Here is a 15,289-nt window from a genome sequence, read left to right as displayed (position 1 = left end):
TTACTTTGATATTTTAAATAAAACATTGATAATAGTTTTCTAATATAGATGAACATTTGATTATGTTCATAAAAAAGAGAATCAAAGAATATTTAGTTATCAGAATGATTAAGATTAAAGATGCAAATATTTAGCTGTTGGAAAACTTCACCAATAGGTAATTTGTGTTTATTTTAATCTCTAAATTAGGTTCTTTCTTCTTTATTACCTGATATCTGAGAGCTGCAACTGACGCAACAGTTCATCTTTTAAACGACTGAGTTCTTTTCTAAGTGGCAAACTATTCTTCAGCTTTTTAAGAGCACTTCTCTCATTGTTATCTAACCAGGATCTATAAGGAAGAAACAGAGAAGTATACTTTCTAATACTAAGTATAATGCAAAAATTTCTGTTAAAGACATAAGCGTTACCTGAAAGTAGCCTCAAAGTTAAACTGAGTTTTCGATCAAACCTTTACCCAATTATAAGTACTTCTTCCAAGTCTATACTTTCAGTGCAAACACCTATTTCTAAAATACATCATTTACAGAACTGCTAGCATCTATTAAATCATTCTAGTTATGACAACTTCCTTTGCATATAAAATATAAAATTCTTATTGTGGTAAAATATTTATAACATAAAATTTGCCACTTGAACCATTCTGAAGTGTACAACTCAGTGGCATTAGATTCACAATGTTGTGCAACCACCACCACTACCTATTTCTAACATTTTTCATCATCCTAAACTGAAACTCTTTACTTATCAAGCAAGAACTCCCAAATCCTCCCTCCCCCTGCCCTGGTAACCTCTAATCCACTTTCTGCCTCTATGAATGTGCCTAACTGGATATCTCGTAGAAGTGGAATCATACAACATGTGCCCGTTTTTGTCTGGCTCATTTTGTTTAGCATAATGCTTTCAGGGCTCATCCATGTTATAGCATGTATCAGAATTTCATTACCTTTTTATGGCTGAATAACATTCCATTGTATGTATATAACACAATTTGTTTATCAATTCATCCACTGGTGGTTGTTACCTTGTTCCCCCCCACTTGGCTATTATGAATAACGCTGCTATGAATATTCATGATCAAGAATCTGTTTAAGTCCCTGTTTTAAATTATTTTATACATACCTATGTGATAAAATGGCAACACACACACAGAGATAACACAGGCCTTCAGATGTACACTTGTCCCTTCTGTACTTGACTCTGATGCCCTCCTATTTTCTTTTGCCTTATTCGGGATAACAATGGGGGAAATTCCTGAGTTAGTATAGATAATCCACAAAGCAGACACTGCCAGCAGATAACTAAGGATACTTTGCTATGCGGTAATGAGTGAGAATCCTCTGATAAATCACTGGACTCTTTAAATATGACATTAGGAGTAGAATGTAACTGGTCTTTATGGAGTCCAAAAGTGGCTTACTTGAAAAACCATTAAAGGTGACCTGATAAACAAGGCATGCCAAATGATAGAGGAATATTCTGTACATGGTTATAATTAGGGCTATTCTTTCTCAATAATCTGCTAAAGATGATATTGTAAAATGTTTTCTCCATGTATTTTTCTTATGTAGGGACCATTACACTAAAGTATATTACCACTGAACTCTCCAAATAAATAAGAAAGGCCTAACTTGTGAAGCAGGCTAAAAACATTTTAATAGTCTTAATTATACCCTTTCTCCACATGCCAGAGGTAACTTAAACAGGATTTTATAAACTTAAAAATGTTTAGTATCCGGACTTTGGCCCAGTGGTTAGGGCGTCCGTCTACCATATGGGAGGTCCCCGGTTCAAACCCCGGGCCTCCTTGACCCGTGTGGAGCTGGCCCACGTGCAGTGCTGATGCGCACAAGGAGTGCCGTGCCACACAGGGGTGTCCCCCGCGTGGGGGAGCCCCACGCGCAAGGAGTGCGCCTGTGGAGAGCCGCCCAGCGTGAAAAGAAAGTGCAGCCTGCCCAGGAATGGCGCCGCCCACACTTCCCGTGCCGCTGACGACAACAGAAGCGGACAAAGAAACAAGACGCAGCAAATAGACACCAAGAACAGACAACCAGGGGAGGGGGGGGAATTAAATAAATAAATAAATCTTAAAAAAAAAAAAATGTTTAGTATCGAAAGTCAACAGTTAACCCTAACAGGGAGCTGCAGAACACTATCCACAAGGCTGCCGCCTGCTCCTTCTCCTCAGGCACATGTTGAACCACATGCTAGATCACAGAACAAAGGTCAAATTTAAAAAGACTAAAAGAACAAAGTACTTTCTCTGACCATAACTGAGTGAAATTAGAAATGAGTAAAATATGAAAACTGGAAATTTAAAAATATACTCTTAAACAACCAATTAGTCAAAAAAGAAATCCAAGTTAAATTAGTAAATAATTAGAGGTGAATGAAAATGAAAACTGAACATATCAAAGCTTATGGGATCAAATGAAAGCAGTGCTCAGAGGAAAATTTATAGTAATGCTTGTGTTTAAAAAGAACTCAAATCAATAATCTAACCTTCTACCTTAATGACCCAGAAAGAGAGCAGACTATTCCCAAAGCAAGCAAAAGGAAGGAAATAATAAAGTTTAGAGTATATATAAGCAAAACTGAGAATAGAAAAATGAATTGAAGAAACCAAAAGTTGGTTCTTTGAAGAGATCAACGAAATTGACAAAAAACCAGAACAAAACACTAGCCAAAAAAAGGGAGAAAACTCAAATTACTAAAACCTGGAATAAAGAGGAACATTACTACCAACCTTACAGAAATAAAAAGGATTGTAAGACAATATTACGAACAATTATGCTAACCATTAGATAACCCAGACAAAATAGACACATTAATGATACACATCAACTACCAAAACTGACTCAAGAAATAGAAAATCTGAATATACCTACAATAAAGAGATTGAATCAGTGAACAAAAAATTCCAACAACTAAAAAGCCCAGGACCAAATCATTTCACTAGTGAATTCTATGCTTAATAAACAATTAACTCCCACTCCCATTACACCAAAATGAATTGAAAGAGGGACTCAAACAGATATTTGCACACAGATATAAACAGTGGCATTACTTACAATTGCCAAAAGGTGGAAGGACCCCAAGTATCCCTCAACCGATGAGCAGATGAACAAAATGTGGTACATACATACAAAGGAAAATTATTCAGCTGTAAAAAGGAATGAAGTTCTGATACAGGCGACAACATAGAGGACACCTTGAAGACATCATGTTGGGTGAAATAAATCAGACACAAAAGGACAAATACTATACGACTGCACTGATACGAAATAATTATAATACGCAAATCTATAAAGCCAGAAACTAGAATACAGGTTATCAGTGGCAGGGCAGGGGTAGGGAATGGGGGAGTTAATGTTAATTGTGTTTCTCTTTGGTGTGATGGGGAAGTTTTGATAATGAATGGTGGTGATGATAGCATAACATTGTAAATGTAATTAACTCTACTGAGATACATGTGAATGTGGTTAAAAAGGGGGAAAGTTTAGGTAGTATGTATGTTACTAGAATAAAACAAAACAAAACAAAGGACTGTACAACATAGTCAATCCTAATTAAACCATGGACTATAGTTAATAGTATAGTAGTGTGGTTTCATCAATTGTAAAAGAAAGTACCACATTAATGCAAAATGTTAGTAATGTGTGCGAGGGGGAGTGGGGTATAGGGACACACTATTTTCTGCATGAATTTTCTGTAAATCTACAACTTCTCTCTAAAAAAAAAGAAGGAAGTTAAAAAAATAAAAACAATACCAATCCTTCCCAAACTCTGCGAAAAAATGAGAGAGGAGAATACTTCCTAACTCTGAGGCTGGTATTACCCTGACTACAAAGCCAAAGACAGCACAAGAAAAGAAAACTACAGATCAATAACCTTAATGAGTATACATGCAAAAATCCTCAACAAAATTCTAGGAAACCAAGTCCAGCAGCATAATAAAAAGATTATACACCATGACCAAGTAATTTAAATTCTAAATTTATATCCAAGAGAATTAAAAACAGGTGTTCAAACAAAAACTTGTACACAAATGTTCATAGCATTATTCATAATAGCTTCAAAGTGGAAACAACCCAAATGTTCATCAACTAATGAACTGATAAAATATGGCATACCCATACAATGGAGTATTTTTCAGCCATAAATAGGAATAAAGTTCTGATACGTGTTACAAGCATGAACTTTGAAAACATTATGCTTATACGAAAGAAACCAGACACAAAAGGCCACATACTGTACGATTCCATTTATATGCAATGACTAGAGAAGGCAAATCCATACAGACAGAAGCAGAGAGTGGCCGCTTAATGGGCACAGGGTTTCTTTTTGGGAAGGTGAAAATGTTCTGGAATAAGAGAGTGGTAGTGGTGATGGTTGCACAACATTGGGAATGTGCCAGAAGTTGAATTATACACTTTAAAATAGCAAAAATGGTGAAATTTATTTCAATAATAAGAAAATTAAAAAAAAAAAGACGAACAGTTAAATATAGTGTTAAAAAATTCCAAGTATCCTGGCAATTTTAAGAAAGAAACATGAAATATCTTTTTCATGATGGTTACTGGCTTACCTATATTGAAAGGATCACTTTTCCTGGAAAATCAGGCTTTCATTTTAAACAAGAACAATAAATAACAGTTTAGTTAAAGAAAAACTTTTACATACATTAAGGTAGTTTCCATTCTCGACACTTGTTCAAGGTCTTCTTCAGGATCCTTGAATCCAGTAAAGGAATAATATGACTTGCTCCATTTGATGGGCCTGTCAGATATTCTTTTAGCTTCTTTAAGAGGCTGAGAATGCACATTAATATTCAAGTTTTGGATATGTTCAGTAGATAGACTGCAGGAGTTGAGAATATCTAATACTGTGCTTAGCAGATCTCTGGTGTGCAAAGTAAATTTGACTGTTCGGAATCCTAGAGAATATAATTCCCCCAATTAATACAGATGGTTATTTGCTTAACCTTAAAAAAATAACCTCTCATTCAAAATTGATAAAATCAAAATATTTGTAAAGATCCCATTTTTGGTTAAAATTTATCCTGCTGGCAAATTACCTGTAAAGGAAAAACTATTCCCCTTCTCCAAAACCATACTACACTATCTTTACCTTCATGAACTCTTTTAATCTTCAATTCCATTTTCTGCTTCGGCCTCAGTGACCAAACATATCCCAGTCCCAAGAGGGGATTCAGAATATTTTCAAAGCTGCCCATAAATTTGGTCTTTACGAAGAGATGGGTACGTATCCACTAAGGATAGTTTCTAACACTAAGACTTGATCGAGGCAGAGACCCAGTTCTGGGACAGTGATTCAGAAGAGGAAAAAGACCTCAGTAGTCACAGAAACCAGTCTTGAATTATCTCTTTGATTGCAAGAGACTGACAGTTCTTATACTTGCCCACCCAACTGGGTAGGAACAAAGTATTTTCAGGAGTGACTTAAAATTCCTTAATTGTTTAAAAGTTAGTGCTTCACAATACAATTTTCATACTGGGTAACCATTTGGCTGAAGTTAGTAGTCTAACTGGCTAAATCAATAGGAAATCCACTGTTTGTTTATATAACTTTTTTTTTTTTAAGATTTACTTTTTATTTATTTCTCTCCCCTTAAACCACCTCCCCCCCCCGCCCCCCGTTGTCTGTTCTCTGTGTCCATTCACTGTGTTCTTCTGTGACCACTTCTATCCTTATCAGCGGCACTGGGAATCTGTGTTTCTTTTTGTTGCGTCATCTTGGTGTGTCAGCTCTCTGTGTGTGTGGCGCCATTCCTGGGCAGGCTGCACTTTCTTTCGCGCTGGGCGCCTCTCCTTACAGGGCGCACTCCTTGTGCGTGGGGCTCCCCTACGCGGGGGACACCCCTGCGTGGCATGGCACTCCTTGCGTGTATCAGCACTGCACATGGGCCAGCTCCACACGGGTCAAGGAGGCCTGGGGTTTGAACCGCAGACCTCCCATGTGGTAGACGGGTGCCCTAAACACTGGGCCAAGTCCGCTTTCCTATATAACTTTTCAATCAACACATCTACCAATTCTGCATTGTTACCTCTCTCTTCAAATGTGGAGAAACAGGCTCAGGTGGTTAAGAAGAATGGAGCTGGTACTTAAATCTAGCTGACACCAAGCCAGGGACTTTTTCCACTGTACCATATCTCTCTCCTTAAAAAATATTTTTAATTGGTTTTGAAAATTACACAACTATTAATACAAGCATATAGTAAAATGAGAGATATACAGAATAAAAATAAAATTCTCTCGCTAACAGGCATGAAACCTCACACCTTTACAAGACTTAACACTATTACAGTTAGTACACATTCTTCCAGATTTACACTGTCTAATATGGGACCCACTAGCCATAGTGTCTATTTAAAATATAAATTAATTTAAATGAAATAAAGTTTAAAGTTGAGTTCCTCAGCCACATTAGCACATTTCAAGAGCCTAATAGTCACATGTGGCTAGTGGCCACATGTATTAGACAAGGAAGATATATAGAATATTTCCAACATCATAGAAAGTTGTCTTGGACGGCATGGCTCTAGATTTCTTATTCATCCATATGTGTGCATATAAATGATACATCTGCATATATGTTTATCCAATCATATACCCACATAGTTTGAAGTATTTCTTTTTAATATGTAAATGGCATCATTCTGGATATTTTACTATATTACTTTGAACTTGCTTTTGTCACTTAATCTTGGTGACCCTTCCATATCTGTATGTCTACCTCTATCTTTTTTTTTTTTTTTGAGGTACCAGGGCCAAGGATTGAACCCGGGACCTTGTATGTGGGAAGCTGGCACTCAACCACTGAGCCACATCTCCTCCTCTGAGATGGTTGTTTCATTTGTTTGCTTAGTGTTTGCTTTTGTTTCTAGGAGACACTGGGGATCAAACCCAGGACCTCCCATGTGGGAAGCAGGTGCTCAATCACTTGAGCATCTCTGCTCCCCTACCTTGTTCTTTATAGCAGCTATATATCACTCTATAATTATGCTTGTGGCATAATTTAACATTTCCAATGTTAACTGACAAATAAGTTGTTTTCAATTTTTTACTCTTCCATACAAGGCTGAAATGTATTTTGTCTTTGTCATTGAAGGCAGGAATCACAACAAGCAAATTATTCTCAGGGATACACATTCTGCTTGCAACTGATTATGGAATTCAGAATATTCAATCTAAGAAAGTTTTTTTTTTTATCTGAATCATTTGATGTTAAGGTGGAAATTACTGGCAGAAGAATTGCTCTAGTCAGTGAAAGAGGAAAGGAAAGCCCAAATTCCTGCATTAGAAGTTAGGAAGAAATAGCTCATCCTTTCTAAATTTAGCTCATCCTAGCTAAATCAAGAAATATATCTCATTTTCTACTCTAATTTAGCATTAATTAATTCTATTACTTATTTACTCCAATGTAAGGACTGTCATATAGTGAGAAATGCTTCTATCAGACTGCATGTACCCTTTACTGGCTTCTTAGGATTCATTTCAAGAATTTCTGGGTCAAAGAGTGTTTCTGAGGCTTTGCAGAGAAATTCATAAACTGCCACTAGAAAGTTTGTACAAATTTATACTCCACCAATAATGTATGAAAATGGATTCTCACCACCTCATTAAAAAAGAATAAAATTAATGGGCAAAAAAAGAGTACCTAATTATTTCAGTTTGCATTTGATTACAGAAGCTAAGCAGTTTCTATATGCTTATTGGTTTTTATTTCCAGAACTGCCTATTCATTGTCTTTGCCCATTTTTGCAACAGATACACTCTGTACTTTCTTTCTGATTTTTAAGGACTCTTTATATATATTAATATATCTTTTGTTATATATGTTGTATGTTTCCTTTATTTCTAATTTACTGTTTTCTATAACCAATTGTTTTTTTAAAGGAAGTACTGGGGATTGAACCTCGGACTCTGTACATGGCGGCAAGTGCTCAATTACGTGAGCTACATCTGCTCCCCTCTATAACTAATTTTTTTTTTCAAGATTTATTTATTTCTCTCCTCTTCCCCATGTTGTCTGCTCTCTGTGTCCATCTGCTGTATGTTCTTCTATGTCCCTTGTATTATCAAGTGGCACTGGAAAACTGCTTTTCTTTTTTTTGGTTGTGTCATCTTGCTGTGTCAGCTGTGCTTTTTTTCACGCAGGGCAGCTCTCCTTGTGGGGAGCACTCCTTGTGCGTCGGGCTCCCCTACACAGAGGTGCCCCTGCGTGGCATGGCACTCCTTGTGTGCGGCAGCACTGCATGTGGGCCAGCAGGCCCTGGGTTTGAACCCTGGACCCTTCATATGGTAGACGGATGCTCTCTCAGTAGAGCCATGCCTGCTTCCCACTATTTTGTTTAAGGAATGGTTCAAAGTTAACCATTAACTGCAAGTAGAAAATTTTTGTCTTTACTCAATCAGAACTGGCTACAACTATTTTAGTATTAACTAACAGAAAGCTCTTACAAAAATTTAACTTGTTTTACAGTTTATTCTAATAATGAAAGTTTATTTCCTCATGGACCACCAAAAGGAAGTATATACCCAAAGGATGTACAGCTGAAGAAATGACTTAGTTCTTTAAGAACTTCTATCAGTAATGTATAATTGTTCATGAAATTTCAGTAATTAAAATCCCAAGTAAATATTTTACCTAACATCTTATCAGTGAAAAGGTGATTATGAATTTCTGTTGTTCTAAAAATAAAAACTTAAACACTTGATCTTAATTTTACAATCAGATAAAACTGTTAAATAAAAATGTTTTAAATCTTTGTAAGAGTGCCTATCTTAGCTTCATAAAGACAGAAGCATAAATGACTAAAAGCAATATTTTAAAAGAAGAATCAATAGATGCAATATAATTAATGTTGCATTACTCAAAACACTGTACTAAGAATAAGGAGACATTAATACTAGTGTCAGTTCTGTTCCTAATTTTCTGTGTGAAAATTCATTAGATCCCCTTTAAGCTTTCAAATTCAACTTATTCTTTAACTTTAGTATATTCAATATTTAAAACACATTCAGCTGATGGTGGTACTGGAAGTAGTAGCTGTAGCTGTAGAAATGAGCTTGACTCTCCCAAACACATAAAAGTAAAAAGTCTGGTGTTAGTATCCTCATTTTAAGTATTATAAAGGATGTAACTTGTCTATATAAATGCCATCTGTCTTCCAGGAGAAACTGTGAAACTCAAGTAGACCACTATGCATAAGTATGATGTTTCTTCAATTCTCAATTTAATCTTGACCCTTTATAATAGGAACACGTATCTATTTTTTAAAAATTTATGAATATTTTGCCTTATACTAGCAGAGAATGTAACCCAGTTGTGTAAGGGACATGGGTTTGAATAGCATATTGATAATGGATTAAACAAACATTACTGATTTTCAAGTCAAACTATGTCACCCAGACTAAGATACATAATTATCTTCAATAGTGCTGTTCCTTTACAAAAAGGCTGAGTTGACTTTTTGTTTGTGGATAATGAAGAATAGAGGCTATTTATAGCAAAACTCCACATCAGAAGTAGATGGAGAAACAGACAAGGAAAGGAATTTGTGATTCTTGATCACCCATATTATATTATGAGCAAATAAAAGACAAGAGAAAATATCCCATCAAATACAAGTCCCTGGAGAGACCAGATGGGAAGTTCTCTTCACTATAAATAGATCCTGTTTCAGCAAGTTTTAGATCAAATTCCTTCTCACTCCATCTGAGCAGAGACTTCTGAGGGTTAGATAAAAGTTAGGGGCCTTCTATCCTATACACAGTACTCCAACTCTTTCATTTTCATAAATGAAGAGACAATTAAAGTCACAGAGCTGTCAATGGCAGAGTTAGAAACAGATTTCAGGTCTCAAAAAACTTTCAAATTGGAGCTCTATAAAAGTTTTTTTTTTTTTTTTTAATTTATGGTGGTGACAGTAACAGCACTATGAATGTAATTAATAGCACTGAATTACATATTTGAATGTGGCTAAAAGGGGAAATTTTAGGTTGTAATATATATGTTACTAGAATTAAAAGAAATCCATGGAACTGTATAACACAGTGAACCTCAAATTAAACCCCTAACTATAGTTAATAGTACAATTATAAAAATGTGTATCCATCAATTGTAACAAATGTACCATACACCAAAGCAAGGTGTTAATTAAAGGGTGATATATGAGAGCCCTGTATTTTCTGCATGAGTTTTCTGTAAACGCATACCTTCTCTAATAAAAAATTATAATGCATTTTCTGTTTTAGCATTAACACACAGAAAAATCCTGACAAATCTTTAAATGTTTTAAAATTTATTCTAAAATTAAAGTTATTTCCTCAAGGATCATGAAAAAGATGTATATATGAAGACATGATTAGGCTGTTCTAATGATTAAGATTTTTATCTAAATATTTGCCTTTTGGTTTAAGTATTACTGAAGCATGGCTTAAGCAGTAAGGAATTGTACTGAAAAAAGAGCTTTATATTAAGATTAATTAGATCTCAGGAAAAGCCTACGGTTGGAATTTAAAACCTGGCTTCAGGACTGATACCCAACCTCTTTCACCCTGCAGATGTCACTCAACATTGCCGAACAGGGAAGATACTACCCTACCTCAGAGGATGTTTTTAAGATAAATGAGAAGGGAAGTAATATTTTTTAGAAATGTAAACTGTTATATACATGTTTAACCTTAAAATAATGCTGAAATAGGAAGGGGAAAAATAGGAACACTTTCAGTTTTACAGACAAAAAAGGTTAATCACGCAAAATATGGCTTGTTTAAACACATGCAGCCAGCAATAGAAACTAGGTTAACCAAGAAAATAATCAATTAAATGGTACTTTTCTATGACCAAGGCTTAAATCCAAGGGTTATTCTTGCAATGTCAGAAGTAATGCACATATTTAACACAAAATTTGCAAGGGACACAAGAGAAATTTAAAAAACCTACCAGTAGTACTAAAAGGTTCCTGGCCATCAGAGGAATTCTGGTCTGTTTCTCTTATATAAAATGTAAGCTGAGTTGGTTTCAAAGACCTGAAACCTGGTTTCTGGAGGTTTTCTAAGTAGACACTTAATCTCTTCAGAGAATTTTCATTGACTTCCTGGGGAAAAAATTTAGGGGCATTTACACAAAATAGCAACAAAGAAACATGAGAAATTATATCCAACCTCTTTAACACATTATTAAGGATGTTAAATAATTTCAGAATTTAAAAATGCTGGGATTTTATAGTTCTTTACAAAAAGATAAGTTAGATCCACATCTCACAGCATATAACAGAATGAATTGTAAATGGATAAAAGATCTAACTGTGAAAAACGAAACCATGCAAGTAGCAGAATAAAACATGGTTGAATTCCCCTATAACCTAGGTATGTAAAAAGTCTAACTAAAGTTAAAAATTCCAAAGTAATAAATGATTGATAAATTCGTTACAAAAAAATCCCCACACCCTTCTACATTGCAAAAACATGATAAGCAAAGTCAAAAGACAACAAACTGGGAGAAAACACTTGCAACTTATTTCATAGTAAACGGCTAATCTTGTATACAAAAAGCTCTTAAGATGCCCATCCACAGGAGACTGGCTGAATAAACTGTGGCAGATTCATTCAAGGGAGACAAAAGAATGTGAGGGAACTGCTCGTGCAAAGGCTTGGCACAGAGTAGGCACCCAATAAACACAAGTTGAAAGAAAAAATAAAAATATAAAATTACCAGAACAATTACAGTTTAGTCACACTGTGTTGGGGTGGGGGTGGGGGCGGCTGGTTCCAACACCACTCTCAGGTTCCGTGATTGACTAGACAGACTCAGAGAACTCAGAAAAGTGGTTATTCTCAAGGTCGTGGCTTATTGCAGGGGAAGGATATAGACTAAAATCAGCAGAAGACACACAGGGCGGAGTCTAGGCGACACCAGCACACCTTTTCAATTGTCCTCCCCAGAAGACTTGCATAGACACGGCTTAATTCTCCAGAAACTGTGTTACAACATGTGCAAAAGGCAGCCGACCAGGGTGCTCACCCTGGTGCCCAGCCCTGTAGGTAGGCAGTGCTCCCTGACTCACCCCAGCTGCTCAATCTCCAGCTCCCCCAGGACAAACTAACAGGGCAGCCCCAGGCCGCAGGCATACAAAAGCATTTCTATCAGGCAAGGGACCCCGAGAGAGCAGAGATTATCTCCCTGGAGCTGTTCAAGGGTTAGTCCTGAAACCAGGTCTTCCTTTAAAATAGGTAGGGTTTAAACAACCCAAGCCTGCTGAATTAATCCTTTACTTCACATACAATTAGAAAAGATCCATTGGTGGGGAGGAGGGAAAATATTCACCTATTACTAGGTTTAAGTTTTCCATATATGTTGGGCTTATAAACTTAATAACACATCCCCAAGTAATTTAACAATACTCTAGGGTTGAAGAGTTTGAATTCCTTTCCATTTTAAACCACTAATCAATGATAAGGAAGATATAAGGAATCAATGAAATCATTCCAAAATCATTTACATTTGGCTTTGTAACAGATGATCAAATGGTAAGAAAAGACTTGCCTTTTTAAAGTTTATCACAAGTAAGCAAAAGTCAGTTTGCTTTCCTTGAGTACATATTAACTCATATTGCAGGGAAGTGGTCTAGCAGCATGAACCATAGGGGAAAACTACCAGGGCACTAAAAAATCTTCCTTGAATCGTTCTTAAAAAAAAAAAAAAAAGATTGACCATGGTAGTAGAGGTTCTTAAATTTACTTTTAAACCCTCAACTTTACTCTAAAACAGAAAAATATCATTGCTAATAATCTGCGGAATTTGATTGCTTTATTGCCTTTTATTTATGAAAGTTATCATTTTTTACAGTTACATGTTCAATTTTCAATAGCTCTATATTCCAAATTAGTTCAAAGCCCTGATTATGGTACCATGACAGAATAATCCAAGCTTATAGAACTCTTCATTATATTGTATCAAAGTATATAAACTAAATAAATAAAAATGTAGACAAAGATAAAGTAAATGTTTACCCTTTCTCTGGGGTGCTGTCCGAAGAAATCTGGATGTACTACAAAATAGAAAGGCCTTAAGGCATTCACTGCTTCAGCTCCTGATAAAGCTCTTGAGGAGAGAAACCAGTGTGGAAACACCTTCTCCAGATAAAACCTTTTTTAAAAAAAAGTGCTAACTTATTATTCATCAAGGCACACATATACAAATCTCCAATAAATAGTAAAATTAAAATTACTACGCACAGAATATACCATATCAAGATAGAAATTAAAATGCAGAAAGTGGTAGGTTTTTGAAATCTACAGTTTTAACAAACAGTGAGTATTATACAGTTTATAAAACAGTGATTATAAATTTCTCCAGTCTAATGAGAAATATTAATAAAAAAATTTCTCCTCAAAAGTCCACTTTGAAATGTTAACTGGCTTCACTGCAAATACTAACAATTTTCTGTATCATTTTCTTCAGATAAAAGATCTAAAAATACAATTTTCTCTTTGTAGTGAAAAGTATTTTGAGAATTATGATGCTTTATGAGATATCAAGATGTTTCTAAGTTTGTTTCTTCAACACAATCAGGCTAAAATTATTCTAGTCAGATAACTTGATATTTTCGTATTAAATTTCAGAATAACAGTGCTTTTCTAACACAGTTTTAAATCCAAATGAAATTATTTGCAAATTTTTTGAAATAAATGATATCTATTTTTTTTCAACTTCCAGAACCTTTATTTTCTAATAACCTAGATACAACACACTCTCAAATTTAATGTTGATATAGACATACTTACATAAAATTAAAATTTTATATGCAACACATGGCCTTTATTTCAGAACTTGACCTTCTAAGATAGTTTACAAACCTTACAAATTACTCTTTCCTAACTAAGGTTGCAAATGACAAACCACTCCCAGTTTTTCACTAACTACTTAAATCACCTTAAATGATGATGCCTCCCTTAGCAGGTGAAAAAAAAGCCTCAAATTCCTGGAGGTTATGGGCAACTCAGTCTATTGCCTAAAGCAATTCAAGGCTGACCTTGCAAAGGAGACACAAGTTTCTCATTAAACTTTGTTTTAATAGGCCTCAAAATTCTGTGACAGATTTTTGGTCAAGTTGTTTCCATTAAAAAAGCACTGATTTTGGGAAGTGGCTGTGGCTCCATCAGTTGGGCTCTACCACATCTACCACATGGGAGGCCCTGGGTTTGTGTCCCGGCCTCCTTGTGAAGGCAGCCTCGCCTTCACCCTGCAGAGTGCTGCCCTGCCTGCAAGTGCCACGGAGAGCCCACTCAGCAAGGTGACGCAACAAAAAGGGAGACAAGCAAAAACGCAGAAGAATGTGCAGCAAATGGACACAGAGAGCAGACAGCAAGCAAGCCACAAGGGGGGGGGGGGGATAAATAAAAATAAATAAAGACAGACATGACAGAGAGAACAGACACAGCATGCAAAAAACTGCAAGGGGGGGATAAAAAAAAGTACTGATTTTAAAAACTAGTAACTTAAAACTGCTACACAAAAACAAATGGTCCATAAAACATTCCTTTCCTTCTGAAGGTTTTATGATGCATGACTATTAACCAGTCTTTTACTATTAAACTTAAATGGCCAATTGAGACAAACAGCTCTCAGACCATTCTTCCACTACAGACTAAGACTGGGGTGGGAGTGCTGTGGATAACATTTAGCCTTCTAAGCTCTCTGGGCAGACTTGGTGACCTTGCCAGCTCCAGCAGCCTTCCTGTCCACTCCCTTGATGACACCCACAACAACTGTCTGCCTCATATCACGAACAGCTGCCAAGACCAAAAAGAGTCAGAGCTCTCAAAACACATGGCCTTGCCAGGAACCGCATCAACGATGGCAGCATTGCCAGATTTCAGGAATTTGGGGCCATCTTCCACCTTCTTACTAGAGTGGCAATCAATCCTCTCCTTCAGCTCAGCACACCTGCAAGCAAGGTGAGCTGGGTGACAGTTCTGCACAGGTGCAGAGCCAGTACTGATTTAGCCTGGTTGGTTCAGGATAATCACGTGAGCAGTGAAGCCAGCTGCTTCCATTGGCGGGGCATTTTTGCTGTCACCAGCCACATTGCTACAATGAATATCTTTCGGAGAAATGTTCTTGATATTGAAGCTCACACTGTTCCCGAGAAGAGCTTCACTCAAAGCTTCATGATGCATTTTAAAAGAATTTATTTCAGTTATAACATTGTCTGGAGTAAAGGTGACCAACATGCCTGGTTTGAGAACACCAGTATCC

At 36.2% G+C, this 15,289-nt stretch overlaps 1 protein-coding gene across 11 annotated transcripts in view; it reads right to left on the bottom strand.

Moving 5' to 3' along the window:
- The window catches only part of TCAIM (T cell activation inhibitor, mitochondrial), a 78,919-nt gene that overhangs the window by 56,972 nt on the left and 6,658 nt on the right, over positions 1–15,289 (bottom strand). For 8 of the 11 annotated variants that reach the window (XM_004479730.5, XM_012520122.4, XM_058288650.2 and 5 more), the window contains exons 3-6: positions 13,042–13,177; positions 10,973–11,126; positions 4,684–4,936; positions 209–331 (exon numbers count right to left, since the gene is read on the bottom strand). In XM_004479730.5, coding sequence (XP_004479787.1) covers positions 209–331; positions 4,684–4,936; positions 10,973–11,126; positions 13,042–13,177 — 666 coding nt within the window. The remainder of the gene's footprint in view (positions 1–208; positions 332–4,683; positions 4,937–10,972; positions 11,127–13,041; positions 13,178–15,289) is intronic. The other 3 variants (XM_012520124.3, XM_058288648.2, XM_058288651.2) reach the window with 1 other exon arrangement.

Source organism: Dasypus novemcinctus, chromosome 26, assembly GCF_030445035.2.
Source record: "Dasypus novemcinctus isolate mDasNov1 chromosome 26, mDasNov1.1.hap2, whole genome shotgun sequence".
In the NCBI taxonomy this organism is placed as follows: domain Eukaryota; kingdom Metazoa; phylum Chordata; class Mammalia; order Cingulata; family Dasypodidae; genus Dasypus; species Dasypus novemcinctus.
This window is presented reverse-complemented; position numbering and strand designations above follow the sequence as displayed.